At 47.7% G+C, this 25,000-nt stretch overlaps 2 protein-coding genes and 1 long non-coding RNA gene across 12 annotated transcripts in view; all 3 read left to right on the top strand.

The window, feature by feature from the left end:
* Positions 1 to 14,105, top strand: part of LOC109888300 (NEDD4-binding protein 2) — a 35,866-nt gene extending 21,761 nt beyond the window's left edge. Inside the window, exons 11-18 of the mRNA XM_031814611.1 lie at positions 1,712 to 1,900; positions 2,297 to 2,411; positions 3,257 to 3,394; positions 3,484 to 4,103; positions 4,548 to 4,737; positions 9,797 to 9,965; positions 10,958 to 11,105; positions 13,914 to 14,105. Coding sequence (XP_031670471.1) covers positions 1,712 to 1,900; positions 2,297 to 2,411; positions 3,257 to 3,394; positions 3,484 to 4,103; positions 4,548 to 4,737; positions 9,797 to 9,965; positions 10,958 to 11,105; positions 13,914 to 13,959 — 1,615 coding nt within the window. The 3' untranslated portion in view covers positions 13,960 to 14,105. The remainder of the gene's footprint in view (positions 1 to 1,711; positions 1,901 to 2,296; positions 2,412 to 3,256; positions 3,395 to 3,483; positions 4,104 to 4,547; positions 4,738 to 9,796; positions 9,966 to 10,957; positions 11,106 to 13,913) is intronic.
* Positions 14,106 to 14,429: 324 nt separating this feature from the next.
* On the top strand, positions 14,430 to 16,545 carry LOC116360103 (uncharacterized). 2 transcript variants are annotated; one of them, XR_004206909.1, is made up of 2 exons: positions 14,430 to 16,032; positions 16,142 to 16,545. It is a non-coding gene; the product is annotated as an uncharacterized LOC116360103 (long non-coding RNA). The 2 variants fall into 2 exon arrangements; XR_004206908.1 differs by having other exon boundaries at positions 16,120 to 16,545.
* A 1,210-nt stretch (positions 16,546 to 17,755) lies between these two features.
* rhoh (ras homolog family member H) overlaps positions 17,756 to 25,000 on the top strand; it is a 12,049-nt gene continuing 4,804 nt past the window's right edge. The window contains exons 1-3 of one of the 9 annotated variants that reach the window (XM_031814693.1): positions 17,756 to 18,075; positions 22,407 to 22,744; positions 22,803 to 23,021. In XM_031814693.1, coding sequence (XP_031670553.1) covers positions 22,863 to 23,021 — 159 coding nt within the window. In that variant the 5' untranslated portion in view covers positions 17,756 to 18,075; positions 22,407 to 22,744; positions 22,803 to 22,862. Of the gene's footprint in view, positions 18,076 to 20,157; positions 20,408 to 22,328; positions 23,022 to 25,000 lie in introns of those variants that run through there. The other 8 variants (XM_031814694.1, XM_031814695.1, XM_031814696.1 and 5 more) reach the window with 8 other exon arrangements.

Raw genomic sequence — 25,000 nt, 5'->3', positions numbered from 1 at the left:
CACACACACACACAACACACACACACACACACTCACACACACACCCTGGCATATACACACACACACACACTCACACCACACACACGGGCATATACACACACACACACACACACTGGCATATACAACACACACACACACACCACACACACTCACACACACACACTGGCATATACACACACACACACACTCACACACACACACTGGCATATACACACACACACACACACACCACACACACACACACTGGCATATACACACACACACACACACACTGGCTTTCACCTTCTGATTTGACCTGTCTGTCTCTCTCCTCCTCCTCAGTCTGGTCCAGGTGGTGTTAACAGGAGAGATGGAGACTCAGCTCTTTGACCTGTCTGTCTCTCTCCTCCTCAGTCTGGTCCAGGTGGTGTTAACAGGAGAGATGGAGACTCAGCTCTTTGACCTGTCTGTCTCCTCCTCCTCAGTCTGGTCCAGGTGGTATTAACAGGAGAGATGGAGACTCAGCTCTTTGACCTGTCTGTCTCTCTCTCTCCTCCTCAGTCTGGTCCAGGTGGTGTTAACAGGAGAGATGGAGACTCAGCTCTTTGACCTGTCTGTCTCTCTCCTCCTCAGTCTGGTCCAGGTGGTGTTAACAGGAGAGATGGAGACTCAGCTCTTTGACCTGTCTGTCTCTCTCCTCCTCAGTCTGGTCCAGGTGGTGTTAACAGGAGAGATGGAGACTCAGCTCTTTGACCTGTCTGTCTCTCTCTCCTCCTCCTCAGTCTGGTCCAGGTGGTGTTAACAGGAGAGATGGAGACTCAGCACTTTGACCTGTCTCTCTCTCCTCCTCCTCAGTCTGGTCCAGGTGGTGTTAACAGGAGAGATGGAGACTCAGCTCTTTGACCTGTCTGTCTCTCTCTCCTCCTCAGTCTGGTCCAGGTGGTGTTAACAGGAGAGATGGAGACTCAGCTCTTTGACCTGTCTGTCTCTCTCTCCTCCTCAGTCTGGTCCAGGTGGTGTTAACAGGAGAGATGGAGACTCAGCTCTTTGACCTGTCTGTCTCTCTCTCTCCTCCTCAGTCCTGGTCCAGGTGGTGTTAACAGGAGAGATGGAGACTCAGCTCTTTGACCTGTCTGTCTCTCTCCTCCTCAGTCTGGTCCAGGTGGTGTTAACAGGAGAGATGGAGACTCAGCTCTTTGACCTGTCTGTCTCTCTCCTCCTCAGTCTGGTCCAGGTGGTGTTAACAGGAGAGATGGAGACTCAGCTCTTTGACCTGTCTCTCCCTCCTCCTCAGTCTGGTCCAGGTGGTGTTAACAGGAGAGATGGAGACTCAGCTCTTTGACCTGTCTGTCTCTCTCTCCTCCTCAGTCTGGTCCAGGTGGTGTTAACAGGAGAGATGGAGACTCAGCTCTTTGACCTGTCTGTCTCTCTCCTCCTCAGTCTGGTCCAGGTGGTGTTAACAGGAGAGATGGAGACTCAGCTCTTTGACCGGTCTCTCTCTCCTCCTCAGTCTGGTCCAGGTGGTGTTAACAGGAGAGATGGAGACTCAGCTCTTTGACCTGTCTGTCTCTCTCCTCCTCCTCAGTCTGGTCCAGGTGGTGTTAACAGGAGAGATGGAGACTCAGCTCTTTGACCTGTCTGTCTCTCTCCTCCTCCTCAGTCTGGTCCAGGTGGTGTTAACAGGAGAGATGGAGACTCAGCTCTTTGACCTGTCTGTCTCTCTCCTCCTCAGTCTGGTCCAGGTGGTGTTAACAGGAGAGGTGGAGACTCAGCTCTTTGACCGGTCTCTCTCTCCTCCTCAGTCTGGTCCAGGTGGTGTTAACAGGAGAGATGGAGCTGCCATGATGAAGGAGACTCAGCTCTTTGACCTGTTCCCCAGCATAGACAGACACTTCCTACAGGACATCTTCAGAGACCACAAGTTAATACACACACACACACACACACACACACACACACACACACACACACACACACACACACACACACACACACACACACACACACACACACACACACACACACACACACACACACACACACACACACCACACACACACACACACACACACACACACACACACACACACAGTTGCAGTCCACAGAGACACACACACACACACACCACATAAACACACACACACACACCACACACGCACACGCACACGCACACACACCACACACAGTTACAGTCCACAGAGACACACACACACACACACACACACACACACACACACACACACACACTTCAAATCGGGGTGTGTTAGTGTTTCATATGTGAATAATAGCTAATATATCCCTGTGTGTGTGTGTATAGTTACTGTCTGGTGCAGACGGAGCAGTTTCTGAGGTCTATGTTGGACGAGGGCCCTGTGAGAAACGTCGTGGCCCCAGAGCACACCCCCCGTACTCACAGCAAGGATCGAGACAAGGTACACACACACCCCGTACTCACAGCAAGGATCGAGACAAGGTACACACACACACCCCGTACTCACAGCAAGGATCGAGACAAGGTACACACACACACACCCCGTACTCACAGCAAGGATCGAGACAAGGTACACACACACCCCCCCGTACTCACAGCAAGGATCGAGACAAGGTACACACACACACCCCCCCCCCCCGTACTCACAGCAAGGATCGAGACAAGGTACACACCAGCCATCACTCACCTGCCTCCCCTACCAGCCATCACTCACCTACCTCCACTTTCAAGCATCACTCAGCTGCCTCCCCTTCCAAGCATCACTCACCTGCCTTCCCTTCCAAGCATCACTCACCTGCCTCCCCTTCCAGGCATCACTCACCTGCCACCTCATTTATCCACGATGGAGAGGTGGATTCAGACCCTGGTCGGTGTTCTGTTGTTGACAGAGAGGTGGATTCAGACCCTGGTCGGTGTTCTGTTGTTGTTTCAGACCCTGGTTGGTGTTCTGTTGTTGACAGAGAGGTGGATTCAGACCCTGGTCGGTGTTCTGTTGTTGACAGAGAGGTGGATTCAGACCCTGGTCGGTGTTCTGTTGTTGACAGAGAGGTGGATTCAGACCCTGGTCAGTGTTCTGTTGTTGATTCAGACCCTGGTCGGTTGTTGATGGAGAGGTGGATTCAGACCCTGGTCGGTGTTCTGTTGTTGTTTCAGACCCTGGTTGGTGTTCTGTTGTTGATTCAGACCCTGGTCGGTGTTCTGTTGTTGACAGAGAGGTGGATTCAGACCCTGGTCGGTGTTCTGTTGTTGTTCCAGACCCTGGTTGGTGTTCTGTTGTTGTTTCAGACCCTGGTCGGTGTTGTGTTGTTGACTCAGACCCTGGTCGGTGTTCTGTTGTTGATTCAGACCCTGGTCGGTGTTCTGTTGTTGATTCAGACCCTGGTCGGTGTTCTGTTGTTGACAGAGAGGTGGATTCAGACCCTGGTCAGTGTTCTGTTGTTGATTCAGACCCTGGTCGGTTGTTGATGGAGAGGTGGATTCAGACCCTGGTCGGTGTTCTGTTGTTGTTTCAGACCCTGGTTGATGTTCTGTTGTTGATTCAGACCCTGGTCGGTGTTCTGTTGTTGATGGAGAGGTGGATTCAGACCCTGGTTGGTGTTCTGTTGTTGATTCAGACCCTGGTCGGTGTTCTGTTGTTGATGGAGAGGTGGATTCAGACCCTGGTCGGTGTTCTGTTGTTGATTCAGACCCTGGTCGGTGTTCTGTTGTTGAGTCAGACCCTGGTCGGTGTTCTGTTGTTGATTCAGACCCTGGTCGGTGTTCTGTTGTTGAGTCAGACCCTGGTCGGTGTTCTGTTGTTGAGTCAGACCCTGGTCGGTGTTCTGTTGTTGATTCAGACCCTGGTCGGTGTTCTGTTGTTGATTCAGACCCTGGTCGGTGTTCTGTTGTTGATTCAGACCCTGGTCGGTGTTCTGTTGTTGATTCAGACCCTGGTCGGTGTTCTGTTGTTGATTCAGACCCTGGTCGGTGTTCTGTTGTTGATTCAGACCCTGGTCGGTGTTCTGTTGTTGATTCAGACCCTGGTCGGTGTTCTGTTGTTGATTCAGACCCTGGTCGGTGTTCTGTTGTTGATTCAGACCCTGGTCGGTGTTCTGTTGTTCATTCAGACCCTGGTCGGTGTTCTGTTGTTGCAGTTGATACATTGGAGCAGCAAAGTTGATCTCTCTCCCCCCTGTCTACCTCCCTCATCTCTACCCCCCTCCCCCCCCCTCCCCCCCCTCTACCCCCCCGCTCTACCCCCCTACCCCTCCCCCCTCCCTCTCTCTACCACCTCTACCCCCCTCCCCTACCTCCCCCCCTCCCTCTCTACCCCCCTCCCCCCTACCTCCCCCTCCCCCTCTCTACCCCCCCTAACCCCCCCCCTCTCTCTCTCTACCCCCCTCCCCTCTCCTACCTCCCCCCCCTCCCTCTCTCTACCCCCACTCCCATCTCTACCCCCCCTACCCCCCCCTCTCTCTCCTACCCCCCTCCCCATCTCTACTCCACTCTACCCTCCCTCATCTCTACCCCCCACTCCCCCTCTCTACCCCCCCCTACCTCCCCCCCTCCCTCTCTCTACCCCCCCTCCCCCTCTCAGAAGCGTGCAGCAGCTCCAGTGGCCCCTCCACAGTCCCTCTCTCAGTACCAAGGATGTGGAGGACCCAGAGTATGAAGACTTCCGAGCCGAGGCCAGGCTCCAGAGAGGCAGACAGCTGGAGAGCTTCAGCAAGGCTGCAGAGGCTTACAGACAGGGACGCAGAGATGTAGCTTCCTATTATGGACAACAGGTGGGTGTGTGGGTGGGGGGGTTACAGACATCTACTGACCCAGAGTCAGGTGAGGCTCTTTATCTACTGACCCAGAGTCAGATGAGGCCCTTTATCTACTGACCCAGAGTCAGATGGTCTCCTTTATCTACTGACCCAGAGTCAGATGAGGTCCTTTATCTACTGACCCAGAGTCAGATGGTCTCCTTTATCTACTGACCCAGAGTCAGATGGTCTCCTTTATCTACTGACCCAGAGTCAGATGAGGTCCTTTATCTACTGACCCAGAGTCAGATGGTCTCCTTTATCTACTGACCCAGAGTCAGATGGTCTCCTTTATCTACTGACCCAGAGTCAGATGGGGTCCTTTATCTACTGACCCAGAGTCAGATGAGGTCCTTTATCTACTGACCCAGAGTCAGATGGGGTCCTTTATCTACTGACCCAGAGTCAGATGAGGTCCTTTATCTACTGACCCAGAGTCAGATGGTCTCCTTTATCTACTGACCCAGAGTCAGATGGTCTCCTTTATCTACTGACCCAGGGTCAGATGAGGCCCTTTATCTACTGACCCAGAGTCAGATGGTTCTCCTTTATCTACTGACCCAGAGTCAGATGGTCTCCTTTATCTACTGACTCAGAGTCAGATGAGGCCCTTTATCTACTGACCCAGAGTCAGATGAGGCCCTTTATCTACTGACCCAGAGTCAGATGAGGTCCTTTATCTACTGACCCAGAGTCAGATGGTCTCCTTTATCTACTGACCCAGAGTCAGATGACGCCCTTTATCTACTGACCCAGAGTCAGATGACGCCCTTTATCTACTGACCCAGAGTCAGATGGTCTCCTTAATCTACTGACCCAGAGTCAGATGACGCCCTTTATCTACTGACCCAGAGTCAGATGGTCTCCTTTATCTACTGACCCAGAGTCAGATGGTCTCCTTTATCTACTGACCCAGAGTCAGATGGTCTCCTTTATCTACTGACCCAGAGTCAGATGAGGCCCTTTATCTACTGACCCAGAGTCAGATGAGGCTCTTTATCTACTGACCCAGAGTCAGATGGTCTCCTTTATCTACTGACCCAGAGTCAGATGGTCTCCTTTATCTACTGACCCAGAGTCAGATGAGGTCCTTTATCTACTGACCCAGAGTCAGATGGAGCTGTTTATCTACTGACCCAGAGTCAGATGGTCTCCTTTATCTACTGACCCAGAGTCAGATGAGGCTCTTTATCTACTGACCCAGAGTCAGATGAGGTCCTTTATCTACTGACCCAGAGTCAGATGGACTCATTTATCTACTGACCCAGAGTCAGATGAGGTCCTTTATCTACTGACCCAGAGTCAGATGGACTCATTTATCTACTGACCCAGAGTCAGGTGAGGTCCTTTATCTACTGACCCAGAGTCAGATGGGGTCCTTTATCTACTGACCCAGAGTCAGATGACGCCCTTTATCTACTGACCCAGAGTCAGATGACGCCCTTTATCTACTGACCCAGAGTCAGATGGTCTCCTTTATCTACTGACCCAGAGTCAGATGAGGCCCTTTATCTACTGACCCAGAGTCAGATGGTCTCCTTTATCTACTGACCCAGAGTCAGATGAGGCCCTTTATCTACTGACCCAGAGTCAGATGGTCTCCTTTATCTACTGACCCAGAGTCAGATGGTCTCCTTTATCTACTGACCCAGAGTCAGATGACGCCCTTTATCTACTGACCCAGAGTCAGATGGAGCTGTTTATCTACTGACCCAGAGTCAGATGGAGCTGTTTATCTACTGACCCAGAGTCAGATGGCGCCCTTTATCTACTGACCCAGAGTCAGATGGAGCTGTTTATCTACTGACCCAGAGTCAGATGGAGCTGTTTATCTTATCTACTGACCCAGAGTCAGATGGAGCTGTTTATCTACTGACCCAGAGTCAGATGGAGCTGTTTATCTACTGACCCAGAGTCAGATGGAGCTGTTTATCTACTGACCCAGAGTCAGATGGAGCTGTTTATCTACTGACCCAGAGTCAGATGGAGCTGTTTATCTACTGACCCAGAGTCAGATGGAGCTGTTTATCTACTGACCCAGAGTCAGATGGAGCTGTTTATCTACTGACCCAGAGTCAGATGGAGCTGTTTATCTACTGACCCAGAGTCAGATGGAGCTGTTTATCTACTGACCCAGAGTCAGATGGAGCTGTTTATCTACTGACCCAGAGTCAGATGGAGCTGTTTATCTACTGACCCAGAGTCAGATGGAGCTGTTTATCTACTGACCCAGAGTCAGATGGAGCTGTTTATCTACTGACCCAGAGTCAGATGGAGCTGTTTATCTACTGACCCAGAGTCAGATGGAGCTGTTTATCTACTGACCCAGAGTCAGATGGGGTCCTTTATCTACTGACCCAGAGTCAGATGGAGCTGTTTATCTACTGACCCAGAGTCAGATGTTCCCTGATGTGGTTGTAGACTGTTTTCTGTTGTTTTTATTTTATTGTGATTTTGAGAGAAAACCTGAATCGTTTTGGTACAGTCCCCCCATGGTATCGTTTTGGTACAGTCCCCCCATGGTATCGTTTTGGTACCGTCTCCCCCCATGGTATCGTTTTGGTACCGTCTCCCCCATGGTATCGTTTTGGTACAGTCTCCCCCCATGGTATCGTTTTGGTACAGTCTCCCCCCATGGTATCGTTTTGGTACAGGCTCCCCCATGGTATCGTTTTGGTACAGGCTCCCCCATGGTATCGTTTTGGTACAGTCTCCCCCCATGGTATCGTTTTGGTACAGTCTCCCCCATGGTATCGTTTTGGTACAGTCTCCCCCCATGGTATCGTTTTGGTACAGTCTCCCCCCATGGTATCGTTTTGGTACAGTCTCCCCCCATGGTATCGTTTTGGTACAGTCTCCCCCCATGGTATCGTTTTGGTACAGTCTCCCCCCATGGTATCGTTTTGGTACAGTCTCCCCCCATGGTATCGTTTTGGTACAGTCTCCCCCCATGGTATCGTTTTGGTACAGCCTCCCCCCATGGTATCGTTTTGGTACAGTCTCCCCCATGGTATCGTTTTGGTACAGGCTCCCCCATGGTATCGTTTTGGTCCATCTCCCCCCATGGTATCGTTTTGGTACAGTCTCCCCCATGGTATCGTTTTGGTACAGTCTCCCCCCATGGTATCGTTTTGGTACAGTCACCCCCCCATGGTATCGTTTTGGTACAGTCTCCCCCCATGGTATCGTTTTGGTACAGTCTCCCCCCATGGTATCGTTTTGGTACAGTCTCCCCCCATGGTATCGTTTTGGTACAGTCTCCCCCATGGTATCGTTTTGGTACAGTCTCCCCCCATGGTATCGTTTTGGTACAGTCTCCCCCCATGGTATTGTTTTGGTACAGTCTCCCCCCATGGTATCGTTTTGGTACAGTCTCCCCCCATGGTATTGTTTTGGTACAGTCTCCCCATGGTATTGTTTTGGTACAGTCCCCCCATGGTATCGTTTTGGTACAGTCTCCCCCCATGGTATCGTTTTGGTACAGTCTCCCCCCATGGTATCGTTTTGGTAGTCCCCCCCATCGTTTTGGTACAGTCTCCCCCATGGTATCGTTTTGGTACAGTGTCCCCCCATGGTATCGTTTTGGTACAGTCTCCCCCCATGGTATCGTTTTGTTACAGTCTCCCCCCATGGTTTCGTTTTGGTACAGTCCCCCCCATCGTTTTGGTACAGTCTCCCCCCATGGTATCGTTTTGGTACAGTCTCCCCCCATGGTATCGTTTTGGTACAGTCCCCCCCCAGTCCCCCCCATCGTTTGGTACAGTCTCCCCCATGGTATCGTTTTGGTACAGGCTCCCCCATGGTATCGTTTTGGTACAGTCTCCCCCCATGGTATCGTTTTGGTACAGTCTCCCCCCATGGTATCGTTTTGGTACAGTCCCCTCCAGTTCCCCCCATCGTTTTGGTACAGTCTCCCCCATGGTATCGTTTTGGTACAGTCTCCCCCCATGGTATCGTTTTGGTACAGTCTCCCCCCATGGTATCGTTTTGGTACAGTCTCCCCCCATGGTATCGTTTTGGTACAGTCTCCCCCCATGGTATCGTTTTGGTACAGTCCCCTCCAGTTCCCCCCCATCGTTTTGGTACAGTCTCCCCCATGGTATCGTTTTGGTACAGTCTCCCCCCATGGTATCGTTTTGGTACAGTCTCCCCCCATGGTATCGTTTTGGTACAGTCTCCCCCCATGGTATCGTTTTGGTACCGTCTCCCCCCATGGTATCGTTTTGGTACAGTCTCCCCCCATGGTATCGTTTTGGTACAGGCTCCCCCCATGGTATCGTTTTGGTACAGGCTCCCCCCATGGTATCGTTTTGGTACAGGCTCCCCCCATGGTATCGTTTTGGTACAGTCTCCCCCCATGTTATCGTTTTGGTACAGTCTCCCCCCCATGGTATCGTTTTGGTACAGGCCCCCCCATCGTTTTGGTACAGTCTCCCCCCATGGTATCGTTTTGGTACAGTCTCCCCCCCATCGTTTTGGTACAGTCTCCCCCCATGGTATCGTTTTGGTACAGTCTCCCCCCATGTTATCGTTTTGGTACAGTCTCCCCCCCATGGTATCGTTTTGGTACAGTCCCCCCCATCGTTTTGGTACAGTCTCCCCCCATGGTATCGTTTTGGTACAGTCCCCCCCATCGTTTTGGTACAGTCTCCCCCCATGGTATCGTTTTGGTACAGTCTCCCCCCATCGTTTTGGTACAGTCTCCCCCCATGGTATCGTTTTGGTACAGTCTCCCCCCATGTTATCGTTTTGGTACAGTCTCCCCCCCATGGTATCGTTTTGGTACAGTCCCCCCCATCGTTTTGGTACAGTCTCCCCCCATGGTATCGTTTTGGTACAGTCTCCCCCCCATCGTTTGGTACAGTCTCCCCCATGGTATCGTTTTGGTACAGTCTCCCCCCATGGTATCGTTTTGGTACAGTCTCCCCCCCATGGTATCGTTTTGGTACAGTCTCCCCCCCATGGTATCGTTTTTGGTACAGCCCCCCCATGGTATCGTGACAACACTTGTCTAAAAGCTGTGTGTGTGTGTCAGGGTCATCTCCATGGTCAGAAGATGCATGAAGCCAATCACCGAGCGGCGGCCCAGATCTTTGAGCGGGTCAACTCCTCCCTGCTGCCTCAGAACGTTCTAGATCTCCACGGACTGCATGTCGACGAGGCCTTACTCCACCTGTCACAGGTGTTAGAGAGGAAGACCACAGGTACACCTAGCTAGACCTCCAGGCTGCGTGATGAAGAGGTGTTAGAGAGGAAGACCACAGGTACACCTAGCTAGACCTCCAGGCTGCATGATGAAGAGGTGTTAGAGAGGAAGACCACAGGTACACCTAGCTAGACCTCCAGGCTGAGTGATGAAGAGGTGTTAGAGAGGAAGACCACAGGTACACCTAGCTAGACCTCCAGGCTGCGTGATGAAGAGTTGTTAGAGAGGAAGACCACATGTACACCTAGCTAGACCTCCAGGCTGCGTGATGAAGAGGTGTTAGAGAGGAAGACCACATGTACACCTAGCTAGACCTCCAGGCTGCGTGATGAAGAGGTGTTAGAGAGGAAGACCACAGGTACACCTAGCTAGACCTCCAGGCTGCGTGATGAAGAGGAGTTAGAGAGGAAGACCACATGTACACCTAGCTAGACCTCCAGGCTGCGTGATGAAGAGGTGTTAGAGAGGAAGACCACATGTACACCTAGCTAGACCTCCAGGCTGAGTGATGAAGAGGTGTTAGAGAGGAAGACCACAGGTACACCTAGCTAGACCTCCAGGCTGCGTGATGAAGAGTTGTTAGAGAGGAAGACCACATGTACACCTAGCTAGACCTCCAGGCTGCGTGATGAAGAGGTGTTAGAGAGGAAGACCACATGTACACCTAGCTAGACCTCCAGGCTGCGTGATGAAGAGGTGTTAGAGAGGAAGACCACAGGTACACCTAGCTAGACCTCCAGGCTGCGTGATGAAGAGGAGTTAGAGAGGAAGACCACAGGTACACCTAGCTAGACTTCCAGGCTGCGTGATGAAGAGGAGTTAGAGAGGAAGACCACAGGTACACCTAGATAGACCTCCAGGCTGCGTGATGAAGAGGAGTTAGAGAGGAAGACCACAGAGAGTTTTGTTCCCTAAACGTGACCACATGTTCTCCTCCTTTCCCTGTGTGTGTGCGTGCGCGTGCGTGTGTGTGCGTGTGTGTGTGTATAGAGTGTCAGCAGGGTGTGTGTAGGTCTCAGTTGTCAGTTATAACAGGAAGAGGGAACCACAGCCAGGGAGGAGTGGCTCGTATCCGCCCTGCTGTCATAGACTACCTCAACACACAGGGCTACAGGTACCTCAACACACTGGGCTACAGGTACACACATAGGGTAACAGGTACACACATAGGGCTACAGGTACCTCAACACACTGGGCTACAGGTACCTCAACACACTGGGCTACAGGTACACACATAGGGCTACAGGTACCTCAACACACATAGGGCTACAGGTACCTCAACACACTGGGCTACAGGTACCTCAACACACTGGGCTACAGGTACACACACTGGGCTACAGGTACACACACAGGGCTACAGGTACCTCAACACACAGGGCTACAGGTACACACATAGGGCTACAGGTACACACATAGGGCTACAGGTACCTCAACACACAGGGCTACAGGTACACACATAGGGCTACAGGTACACACATAGGGCTACAGGTACCTCAACACACTGGGCTACAGGTACCTCAACACACTGGGCTACAGGTACACACATAGGGCTACAGGTACCTCAACACACTGGGCTACAGGTACACACATAGGGCTACAGGTACCTCAACACATTGGGCTACAGGTACACACATAGGGCTACAGGTACCTCAACACACTGGGCTACAGGTACCTCAACACACTGGGCTACAGGTACACACACACACTGGGCTACAGGTACACACACACACACTGGGCTACAGGTACACACACACACACTGGGCTACAGGTACACACACACACTGGGCTACAGGTACACACACACACACTGGGCTACAGGTACCTCAACACACTGGGCTACAGGTACACACACTGGGCTACAGGTACACACACACACACACACACACACACACACACACACACACACACACACACACTGGGCTACAGGTACACACACACTGGGCTACAGGTACCTCAACACACTGGGCTACAGGTACCTCAACACACTGGGCTACAGGTACCTCAACACACTGGGCTACAGGTACACACACACTGGGCTACAGGTACCTCAACACACTGGGCTACAGGTACACACACTGGGCTACATGTACACACACACACACACACACACACTGGGCTACAGGTACCTCAACACTCTGGGCTACAGGTACCTCAACACACTGGGCTACAGGTACCTCAACACACTGGGCTACAGGTACCTCAACACACTGGGCTACAGGTACCTCAACACACTGGGCTACAGGTACCTCAACACACTGGGCTACAGGTACACACACACATAGGGCTACAGGTACCTCAACACACTGGGCTACAGGTACCCCAACACACTGGGCTACAGGTACCTCAACACACTGGGCTACAGGTACCTCAACACACTGGGCTACAGGTACCTCAACACACTGGGCTACAGGTACCTCAACACACTGGGCTACAGGTACCTCAACACACTGGGCTACAGGTACACACACTGGGCTACAGGTACCTCAACACACGGGGCTACAGTTACCTCAACACACTGGGCTACAGGTACACACACATAGGGCTACAGGTACCTCAACACACTGGGCTACAGGTACCTCAACACACTGGGCTACAGGTACACACACACACACACACACTGGGCTACAGGTACCTCAACACTCTGGGCTACAGGTACCTCAACACACTGGGCTACAGGTACTTCAACACACTGGGCTACAGGTACCTCAACACACTGGGCTACAGGTACCTCAACACACTGGGCTACAGGTACCTCAACACACTGGGCTACAGGTACACACACACATAGGGCTACAGGTACCTCAACACACTGGGCTACAGGTACCCCAACACACTGGGCTACAGGTACCTCAACACACTGGGCTACAGGTACCTCAACACACTGGGCTACAGGTACCTCAACACACTGGGCTACAGGTACCTCAACACACGGGGCTACAGGTACACACACTGGGCTACAGGTACCTCAACACACTGGGCTACAGGTACCTCAACACACGGGGCTACAGTTACCTCAACACACTGGGCTACAGGTACACACACATAGGGCTACAGGTACCTCAACACACTGGGCTACAGGTACCTCAACACACTGGGCTACAGGTACCTCAACACACTGGGCTACAGGTACCTCAACACACAGGGCTACAATTACCTCAACACACAGGGCTACAGGTACACACACACAGGGCTACAGGTACCTCAACACACTGGGCTACAGGTACACACACACATAGGGCTACAGGTACCTCAACACACTGGGCTACAGGTACCACAACACACAGGGCTACAAGTACCTCAACACACTGGGCTACAGGTACCTCAACACACTGGGCTACAGGTACCTCAACACACATAGGGCTACAGGTACCTCAACACACTGGGCTACAGGTACCTCAACACACTGGGCTACAGGTACCTCAACACACTGGGCTACAGGTACACACACACAGGGCTACAGGTACCTCAACACACTGGGCTACAGGTACCTCAACACACTGGGCTACAGGTACCTCAACACACATAGGGCTACAGGTACCTCAACACACTGGGCTACAGGTACCTCAACACACTGGGCTACAGGTACCTCAACACACTGGGCTACAGGTACCTCAACACACTGGGCTACAGGTACCTCAACACACATAGGGCTACAGGTACCTCAACACACTGGGCTACAGGTACCTCAACACACTGGGCTACAGGTACCTCAACACACTGGGCTACAGGTACCTCAACACACTGGGCTACAGGTACACACACACAGGGCTACAGGTACCTCAACACACTGGGCTACAGGTACCTCAACACACTGGGCTAAAGGTACCTCAACACACTGGGCTACAGGTACACACACAATCATTATGTCAATACTAGGTAACGCGACACACTCACCCTCTCTCCCCCTCTTTTTCTACCCCCCCCCCCCTCTCTCTCTCTCTCCCAGGTTTACTGAGCCTAAGCCAGGTCTGTTGTTGGTGTGTCTGAACTGAGATGAAGCTGTCATGTGACTGACTGTCCTTATCAAGACACTACTGTCTCCTCCCCCCTCTCCCCTGGAATCTACCTCTACCACTTCCTCTCTCACATACACAAAAAACACACCCTCCTCTGTCTCTCTCTCTCCCTCTGTCTCTCTCTCTGTTTCTGTCTCTCTGTTTCTGTCTCTCTCTCTCTCTGTGTGTCTCCCTCTTTCTTTCTCTCTCTCTCTCTCTCTCTCTGTCTCTCTGTCTCTCTCTCTGTCTCTCTTTCTCTCTTTCTCTCTCTCTCTGTCTCTCTCTCTCTGTCTCTCTGTCTCTCTCTCTCTCTGTGTCTCTCTGTCTCTCTGTCTCTCTCTGTCTCTCTCTCTCTCTCTCTCTCTGTCTCTCTCTCTCTCTCTCTCTCTCTGTCTCTCTCTCTCTCTCTGTCTCTCTGTCTCTCTCTCTCTCTGTGTCTCTCTGTCTCTCTCTCTCTCTCTGTCTCTCTCTCTCTCTCTCTCTCTCTGTGTCTCTCTGTCTCTCTGTCTCTCTCTCTCTCTGTCTCTCTCTCTCTCTCTCTCTCTGTCTGTCTCTCCCTGTCTCTAACAATTATTTTAACAGCTGCCGAAGAAATTGTCTTAATCTATTTTTATGTCTTCACTGTTGCCATGTTTGTGCAATATTTGTGTTTTGTATGAAACTTTATCGGGATTTACAAACAATGACGGAGAGTTCATTTTAAATTATATTAAATGTAGATTCTTAGATTTTATAAAACCATCTAAGTGTATATCATTTATCTTAACATGATGTTTCTGTAATGGTCAATGTGTGGGGTTATTTACATTTTAAGAGAAGTTATATCATTTTATATCATTTTAAGAGAAGATATCTGGGCCGTTTATACATTAGATCAGAAGTGATAACTGGGCCGTTTATACATTAGATCAGAAGTGATATCTGGCTCGTTTATACATTAGATCAGAAGTGATAACCGGGCCGTTTATACATTTGATCAGAAGTGATATCTGGGCTGTTTATACATTAGATCAGAAGTGATAACTGGCCCGTTTATACATTAGATCAGAAGTGATAACCGAGCCGTTTATACATTAGATCAGAAGTGATAACCGGGCCGTTTATACATTAGATCAGAAGTGATAACCGGGCCGTTTATACATTAGATCAGAAGTGATAACCGGGCCGTTTATACATTAGATCGAAGAGTATTGACAGTGTTGACATAAACAGTGTTTGGTTTTGTTCTACTTTATGGCTGTCCCAAATGGCCCCCTATTCTCTGTATAGGGAATCCAAATGGCCCTCTATTCTCTGTATAGGGAATCCAAATGGCCCTCTATTCTCTATATAGGGAATCCAAATGACCTTCTATTCTCTATATAGGGAATCCAAATGGCCCTCTATTGTCTATATAGGGAATCCAAATGGCCCTCTATTCTCTATATAGGGAATCCTAAAGGGTTTAGGGACTACCTCCTAAAGGGTTTAGGGACTACCTCCTAAAGGGTTAGGGACTGACTCCTAAAGGGTTAGGGACAGACTCCTAAAGGGTTAGGGGTTAGGGACTGACTCCTAAAGGGTTAGGGGTTAGGGACTGACTCCTAAAGGGTTAGGGGTTAGGGACTGACTCCTAAAGGGTTAGGGACTGACTTCTAAAGGGTTAGGGACTGACTCCTAAAGGGTTAGGGACTGACTCCTAAAGGGTTAGGGACTGACTCCTAAAGGGTTAGGGGTTAGGGACTGACTCCTAAAGGGTTAGGTTTAGGGACTGACTCCTAAAGGGTTAGGGACTGACTTCTAAAGGTTTAGGGACTGACTCCTAAAGGGTTAGGGACTGACTCCTAAAGGGTTAGGGACTGACTCCTAAAGGGTTAGGGGACTGACTCCTAAAGGGTTAGGGACTGACTCCTAAAGGGTTAGGGACTGACTCCTAAAGGGTTAGGGGTTAGGGACTGACTCCTAAAGGGTTAGGGACTGACTTCTAAAGGTTTAGGGACTGACTCCTAAAGGGTTAGGGACTGACTCCTAAAGGGTTAGGGGTTAGGGACTGACTCCTAAAGGGTTAGGGACTGACTCCTAAAGGGTTAGGTTTAGGGACTGACTCCTAAAGGGTTAGGGGTTAGGGACTGACTCCTAAAGGGTTAGGGGACTGACTCCTAAAGGGTTAGGGGTTAGGGACTGACTCCTAATGGGTTAGGTTTAGGGACTGACTCCTAAAGGGTTAGGGACTGACTCCTAATGGGTTAGGTTTAGGGACTGACTTCTAAATGTTTAGGGACTGACTCCTAATGGGTTAGGTTTAGGGACTGACTCCTAATGGGTTAGGGACTGACTCCTAAAGGGTTAGGTTTAGGGACTGACTCCTAATGGGTTAGGTTTAGGGACTGACTTCTAAAGGTTTAGGGACTGATTCCTAAAGGAAAGGGTATATTTTTATTTTCATAATTGTTGATCATTTTCTTATGTATTATTTTTTTACAAATTATATTTCAATAAAAAATATTGTCTGTTGGCTTTTGGAACATAATCAAATCAAGTCTGCCACAGTGTGTGTGTGTGTTTTAGTTGGTTGGCAACCAGTCTTCATGTGGTGTTGTGTTGTCTCTCCTTGTTGTGGTGAGTGTTTTTTCCCTATATTTATATTGTATTTCTATTTTTAATCCCATGGCCCCGTCCCGCAGGAGGCCGTTTGTTTTTTGGTAGGCCGTCATTGTAAATAATAATTTATTCATAACTGACTTATTTCCTAGTTAAATAAAGGTGAAATTAGTTAATGAATAAAAGCAGGTGCTAGTGTGGCAGCATCCGTTCATCTGCTCCGTCCCCTCATCCCCCTTTAACGCTCTCGTCTCGTGGTGTATCCCCCATACCCGCGTGGGAAGGAACGGTTCATCTGACTCACGGGCTGCGTTCAGTACATTGTTACGTTCTGGAACGTGTTGTTGAACGGAAACGGTGCTGTACTGAACGACCAGTTGGAAAAACGGTGATGTTGTGGTTTTGGGGGGGAACGCGGTCAGCATGGCCACTGCCGTTGAAACACGTCACTCATTGCTTGAAGCCACACCCACCGAACGGAGAGCAAACGTCCCGTTCGAGTACGTTTTGTGGAAACGTGTCCTACAGTACAAATTGTTGCGGAACGTAGCAAACGTTCAAGAGAACTGAACGGCACCCTACGGTGTCGGTAATTTCTCACTACTTTCCTTTCGATAAACATGACGCACAATTATTCGTTCCATAACAAGTCGACTCATAGTCATGACGGATAACCTTTTAACAAAATAGTTAATATGCCCGTTATACGTCCACAGAGAATGATAGGGTCCTTTTGTCAATGAAACATATCCTAACCAGAGGATGCATTGGAAAATATCTTGGTATTGATTAACTTTCGAGGTTTTATTTCACGTGTCCTCCAACTCCTGTCTTGTCGTTATGAGGCCACACGCCACGTTTCATATATAAACACATGAACCCCAAGCTACTGCGTAAAGTCTTTCGTTATGAGGCCACACGCCACGTTTCATATATAAACACATGAACCCCAAGCTACTGCGTAAAGTCTGTCGTTATGAGGCCACACGCCACGTTTCATTTATAAACACATGAACCCCAAGCTACTGCGTAAAGTCTGTCGTTATGAGGCCACACTCCACGTTTCATATATAAACACATTAACCCCAAGCTACTGCGTAAAGTTGTCTATCTAAGCGATCAAAAACAACAGCTGCTTCGTGAGTTACAGAGACGCTGAAATACTAAGAACAGAAACGAAACGGCATCAACACACCTCCACACTCAACAAACGGATGCTGTTAGTGAGATGAGAGAGAGAGAGAGCGCATCTCATTTCGCTCTCCGTTTTTTATACCGATAGTAGTAAGCTGTGTAAGTGACGCATATAAACGTGTATAAGTAGTTCTGTGCATATATAATAATTAGGCTATTTACTTTCGCTTTAAGCAGTATTTATAAAGTAGCCTAATGTATATACCGTTAAAAAAAAGTTACTTTTTTACCGAGGCACCAAACCGTCTCCGAGTCCCTAAAAAATGCTTTGAGCTGTTGCGCAACATCCGCCCGTTGCCATCATGAAGACAGGCTGCGAGGTCGACGTCTGACAACACGGTGAGTTATCTTTTGTTCTATTCCTCTGTCTATGACAAATAACAAAGGTTGTTTTTTTCATGTCTTTTGTTTTAATCCAGAATGCCTAATTTAATATGAGCCTACTAAATACATTACTAATGTATTGGAGAGTCACAGAATAATTTGGCATTTCATATTCATTGTTTAAACCAATAGTCCTACACAAAAATGTTATTATCCAATTGTAACTATTTGTATCTCAATAAAATGATAAACGACACACATTAATCCCTTAAATTTGGTTTCACATAAATAGGCTATATTTGAATGGCTAAAGTTGAGTTTAGTAGGCCTCTGCTCTATGCTTCTAGACCGTCGTGATGTGGGGGGTAATGTAGGTGAAAACAAAATGTCAGTTATGGCAGGGTGAAGGAACAGAGCTTTTCAACTCTTCCTGGGGGTAGATGATGAAGGAACAGAGCTTTTCAACTCTTCCTGGGGGTAGATGATGAAGGAACAGAGCTTTTCAACTCTTCCTGGGGGTAGATGATGAAGGAACAGAGCTTTTCAACTCTTCCTGGGGGTAGATGATGAAGGAACAGAGCTTTTCAACTCTTCCTGGGGGTAGATGATGAAGGAACAGAGCTTTTCAACTCTTCCTGGGGGTAGATGATGAAGGAACAGAGCTTTTCAACTCTTCCTGGGGGTAGATGATGAAGGAACAGAGCTTTTCAACTCTTCCTGGGGGTAGATGATGAAGGAACAGAGCTTTTCAACTCTTCCTGGGGGTAGATGATGTTTGAATAACCCTTAACTCTCTAATCTAGTGTCTTTATAAAGTCATGGTGAATGGTGTCCATCTTTTAATCAAAACACGGGCATTTCTCAATGTCAGTAACAATACCGGTATATCCTTTATACGCCGTAATAGAGGATCAGTTGGGTTCACGACAAAACACACCTTCAGTCTGTTGTGGTCTGCATTTGGCTCCTGGGGGGCTGCCATTGCTGTGTAGGGGGAGCAGTCAGGAGTCTAGTTAGGAGTCTAGTTAGTAGTCAGGAGTCTAGTTAGGAGTCAGTTGCCTAGTTAGGAGTCTAGTCAGTCAGTAGTCTAGTTAGTCAGTAGGTCTAGTTAGTAGTCAGTAGGTCTAGTTAGTAGTCAGTAGTCTGGTTAGTAGTCAGGAGTCTAATTAGTAGTCTGGAGTCTAGTTAGTAGTCTGGAGTCTAGTTAGGAGTCAGGAGTCTAGTTAGGAGTCAGTTGCCTAGTTAGGAGTCTAGTCAGTCAGTAGTCTAGTTAGTCAGTAGGTCTAGTTAGTAGTCAGTAGGTCTAGTTAGTAGTCAGTAGTCTGGTTAGTAGTCAGGAGTCTAATTAGTAGTCTGGAGTCTAGTTAGTAGTCTGGAGTCTAGTTAGGAGTCAGGAGTCTAGTTAGTAGTCTGTAGTCTAGTTAGGAGTCAGTAGCCTAGTAAGGAGTCTAGTCAGTCAGTAGTCTAGTTAGTCAGTAGGTCTAGTTAGTAGTCAGTAGGTCTAGTTAGTAGTCAGTAGGTCTAGTTAGTAGTCAGTAGTCTAGTCAATGATCTAGTTAGTAGTCTAGTTAGTATTCAGTAATCTAGTCAATGATGTAGTCTAGTTAGTAGTCAGTAATCTAGTCAGTAGTCTAGTTAGTAGTCAATAGTCTAGTCAATGATCTAGTCAATGATCTAGTCAGTAATCTAGTCAGTAGTCTAGTTAGTAGTCAATAGTCTAGTCAATGATCTAGTCAGTAGTCTAGTCAATAATCTAGTCAGTAGTCTAGTCTAGTTAGTAGTCAGTAGTCTAGTTTGTAGTCAGTAGTCTAGTTAGTAGTCAGTAGTCTCGTTTGTAGTCAGTAGTCTAGTTTGTAGTCTAGTCTAGTTAGTAGTCAGTAGTCTAGTCTAGTTCATAGTCAGTAGTCTAGTTAGTCATTATACAACGGGTGGGTCTAATCCTAGATGCTGATTGGTTAAACCCGCATTCCAGCCGTTGTCTATTCCACAAAGTACCACCAGCTAAATCTAAGAAGTCAAAATGCCTATTTACTCCATTCCATCTGACTGCGCAATCAACTGTTTCATCAGCCCAGCCAGGCAATTTATAAAAAGCATCTAGACATTATATGGCATTTCTTTTAGTCTAACATTTAGTTTTGAACAGCGGTGATTTTTATAAACCTTGCTGTTTGTCTCTCTGACATTTGCAACATTGTTTCAATGTTCAAATTCCCTCTCCAGCTGTCGCATAGTAATGAACGAGTCGGGATGAGATGGGCGGGCAGCGTTTCACAGCCAGTCGAAATCATGAATCAGCATAATTTTTTAAAATGGAGATATACAAAGAACTATCAATAGAAGACAGGTAAAACGAAGTGATTGTGTTCGATGTGATGTTGGCTACTGTAGCTCCTCTGAACGACCGTGTCCTGACGAGCAGGCACATTTTCTACGCCAGGTGAAACCGGGCCTCGTTAGCTCATTGTTTACGGATGTTTTCACGTAAATGTCACTGGGAAACGGCTTAAACTAATGCAAATGGAGCTACTGTTGTTCTTCTGGCTGCACTGTTTGACCTGACTGTCAATTAGCTGTAGTAGTTGGCTAGCAAGCAAAGGATTAGAATGACTGTAAATTAGCTGTAGTTGGCTAGCAAGCAAAGGATTAGAATGACTGTAAATTAGCTGTAGTTGGCTAGCAAGCAAAGGATTAGAATGACTGTCAATTAGCTGTAGTTGGCTAGCAAGCAAAGGATTAGAATGACTGTAAATTAGCTGTAGTTGGCTAGCAAGCAAAGGATTAGAATGACTGTCAATTAGCTGTAGTTGGCTAGCAAGCAAAGGATTAGAATGACTGTAAATTAGCTGTAGTTGGCTAGCAAGCAAAGGATTAGAATGACTGTAAATTAGCTGTAGTTGGCTAGCAAGCAAAGGATTAGAATGACTGTCAATTAGCTGTAGTTGGCTAGCAAGCAAAGGATTAGAATGACTGTAAATTAACTGTAGTTGGCTAGCAAGCAAAGGATTAGAATGACTGTAAATTAGCTGTAGTTGGCTAGCAAGCAAAGGATTAGAATGACTGTAAATTAGCTGTAGTTGGCTAGCAAGCAAAGGATTAGAATGACTGTAAATTAGCTGTAGTTGGCTAGCAAGCAAAGGATTAGAATGACTGTAAATTAGCTGTAGTTGGCTAGCTAGCAAGTCATGGATAAGAACGTTGCCAGCCAGTATGGCAATGGAACATTTAGACTGAATGACTGGGTCGGGTCCATAGATACAGAACAACAAGACTGAACGACTGGGTCGGGTCCATAGATACAGAACAAAAAGACTGAATGACTGGGTCGAGTCCATAGATACAGAACAACAAGACTGAACGACTGGGTTGGGTCCATAGATACAGAACATAAAGACTGAACGACTGGGTCGCGTCCATAGATACAGAACAACAAGACTGAACGACTGGGTCTGGTCCATAGATACAGAACAACAAGACTGAACGACTGGGTCTGGTCCATAGATACAGAACATTCGATTGGCACGGTTTTGCCGGTGTGAATATTTCCTCCATAAACAATCTCCAGCTCACTCCCTCTTCTCTGGCGTTAATCACTGTAGGAGTTAATAACCAAATCTATGGGTCGGCTCTGTCCCCACTCCCTCTTCTCTGGCGTTAATCACTGTAGGAGTTAATAACCAAATCTATGGGTCGGCTCTGTCCTCCCTCCCTCACACATGACTGGGTCACGACGGAGAGGAGAAGGTACATGCTCACATTTCGGGCCAGCTTTTCTCTGTAAATTTAAATGTCAATCAATCACTTATTTTATTTTAAATAGCCCTTCTTTTACATCAGCAGCTTGTCACAGTGTATGACATATGTGCAGCCTAAAAAAAAGAAGCTGAATCTGATGTGTTTTAGTGCTGGGCTGGAACGAAAACCTGCACAATTAGTAGCTCTACTTTATTAGAGGTGTGTGTGTAGAGAGAGAGAGGTGTGTGTGTAGAGAGAGAGAGGTGTGTGTGTGTAGAGAGTGAGAGATGTGTGTGTAGAGAGAGAGAGGTGTGTGTGTAGAGAGAGAGAGGTGTGTGTGTAGAGAGAGAGAGATGTGTGTGTGTAGAGAGTGAGAGGTGTGTGTGTAGAGAGAGAGAGGTGTGTGTGTAGAGAGAAAGAGGTGTGTGTAGAGAGAGAGAGGTGTGTGTGTAGAGAGAGAGAGGTGTGTGTAGAGAGAGAGGTGTGTTTAGAGAGAGACTGGAGCAGTAGAGCCAGTAAACTCTGTGGTGAGAGAGACACATGCAGTTAACATCATGACTCCACACACCAGGTGACCACAACCCCCTGATCCTAACCCTCCTCTACTTCAGGACTACAACGTCTCCCTAAAGAATACAACCCCCACAGAGAGTATCACAGAGAAGGTGACCACAACCCCCTGATCCTAACCCTCCTCTACTTCAGGACTACAACGTCTCCCTAAAGAATACAACCCCCACAGAGAGTATCACAGAGAAGGTGACCACAACCCCCTGATCCTAACCCTCCTCTACTTCAGGACTACAACGTCTCCCTAAAGAACTACAACCCCCACAGAGAGTATCACAGAGAAGGTGACCACAACCCCCTGATCCTAACCCTCCTCTACTTCAGGACTACAACGTCTCCCTAAAGAACTACAACCCCCACAGAGAGTATCACAGAGAAGGTGACAACCATCACTATGGACGTCACAACCCCCTGATCTCAACCCTCCTCTGCTTCAGGACTACAACTCAACGTCTCCCTAAAGGACTACAACCCCCAGGGTTCCGAGCGGAGCAGACATGAACGCGGAGACCCAGGTGAAGTGTGTGCTGGTGGGGGACAGTGCTGTCGGGAAGACGGCCCTCCTGGTTCGCTTCACCTCAGAGACCTTCCCTGAGTGTTACAAACCAACTGTGTATGAGAACACTGGAGTGGAGGTCTTCATGGACGGGGCTCCGGTAGGAATAATACATTAACCTACTACAATAATACCCTTTACATCATTAACCTACTACAATAATACCCTTTACATCATTAACCTACTACAATAATACCCTTTACATCATTTACCTACTACAATAATACCCTTTACATCATTTACCTACTACAATAATACCCTTTACATCATTTACCTACTACAATAATACCCTTTACATCAGGGCTGTTCAACTGGCGGCCCACGGACCAGATCCGGCCTGTTTATTCATTTAGACTGGTCCTTATGAGCGTTAACGAAAGATCTGCCAGAAAATCCCCCGTTCAGCGCCAAGCAATATGGTGATTGTCTGTCGTGTTGGTTGTTAGTGGTTTCTAGATCTCATTTAGTAGTAGTTGATTATCAATATGGTGATTGATCTTATTTAGTAGTAGTTGATTATCAATATGGTGATTGTCTGTCGTGTTGGTTGTTAGTGGTTTCTAGATCTCATTTAGTAGTAGTTGATTATCTATACGGTGATTGTCTGTCGTGTTGGTTGTTAGTGGTTTCTAGATCTTATTTAGTAGTAGTTGATTATCAATATGGTGATTGTCTGTCGTGTTGGTTGTTAGTGGTTTCTAGATCTTATTTAGTAGTAGTTGATTATCTATATGGTGATTGATCTTATTTAGTAGTAGTTGATTATCAATATGGTGATTGTCTGTCGTGTTGGTTGTTAGTGGTTTCTAGATCTCATTTAGTAGTAGTTGATTATCTATACGGTGATTGTCTGTCGTGTTGGTTGTTAGTGGTTTCTAGATCTCATTTAGTAGTAGTTGATTATCAATATGGTGATTGTCTGTCGTGTTGGTTGTTAGTGGTTTCTAGATCTCATTTAGTAGTAGTTGATTATCAATATGGTGATTGTCTGTCGTGTTGGTTGTTAGTGGTTTCTAGATCTTATTTAGTAGTAGTTGATTATCAATATGGTGATTGTCTGTCGTGTTGGTTGTTAGTGGTTTCTAGATCTCATTTAGTAGTAGTTGATTATCAATATGGTGATTGTCTGTCGTGTTGGTTGTTAGTGGTTTCTAGATCTGAGAGTGAAATGGTTTTTAGAACATAAAACATGGGACTCGTTAGAGACGGGGACAAAACGACCTCATGGCTGAAAAGGGAAAGGAATTCAAAGGATTTTTTTGTATTTCGTTTTATATATATATACATCATTTGTATTTATTGTAAATAAGAATTGAATTATTATTTAAGAATTGGTTCTTAAATATATAATATATATTTTTTAACCTTTTTATTTAACTAGGCAAGTCATTTAAGAACAAATTCTTATTTTCAATGACGGCCTAGGAACAGTGGGTTAACTGGTCTAGGAACAGTGGGTTAACTGGTCTAGGAACAGTGGGTTAACTGGTCTAGGAACAGTGGGTTAACTGGTCTAGGAACAGTGGGTTAACTGGTCTAGGAACAGTGGGTTAACTGGTCTAGGAACAGTGGGTTAACTGGTCTAGGAACAGTGGGTTAACTGGTCTAGGAACAGTGGGTTAACTGGTCTAGGAACAGTGGGTTAACTTAACTGGTCTAGGAACAGTGGGTTAACTGGTCTAGGAACAGTGGGTTAACTGGTCTAGGAACAGTGGGTTAACTGGTCTAGGAACAGTGGGGTTAACTGGTCTAGGAACAGTGGGGTTAACTGGTCTAGGAATGGGGTTAACTGGTCTAGGAACAGTGGGTTAACTGGTCTAGGAACAGTGGGTTAACTGGTCTAGGAACAGTGGGTTAACTGCCTTGTTCAGGGGAACAGTGGGTTAACTGGTCTAGGAACAGTGGGGTTAACTGGTCTAGGAACAGTGGGTTAACTGATCTAGGAACAGTGGGTTAACTGGTCTAGGAACAGTGGGTTAACTGGTCTAGGAACAGTGGGTTAACTGGTCTAGGAACAGTGGGTTAACTGGTCTAGGAACAGTGGGTTAACTGGTCTAGGAACAGTGGGTTAACTGGTCT

This window comes from Oncorhynchus kisutch, unplaced genomic scaffold, assembly GCF_002021735.2.
Source record: "Oncorhynchus kisutch isolate 150728-3 unplaced genomic scaffold, Okis_V2 Okis07a-Okis12b_hom, whole genome shotgun sequence".
Classification (NCBI taxonomy): domain Eukaryota; kingdom Metazoa; phylum Chordata; class Actinopteri; order Salmoniformes; family Salmonidae; genus Oncorhynchus; species Oncorhynchus kisutch.
Note: the sequence above shows the minus strand (reverse complement) of the source record. Positions and strands in the feature narration are given on the sequence as shown.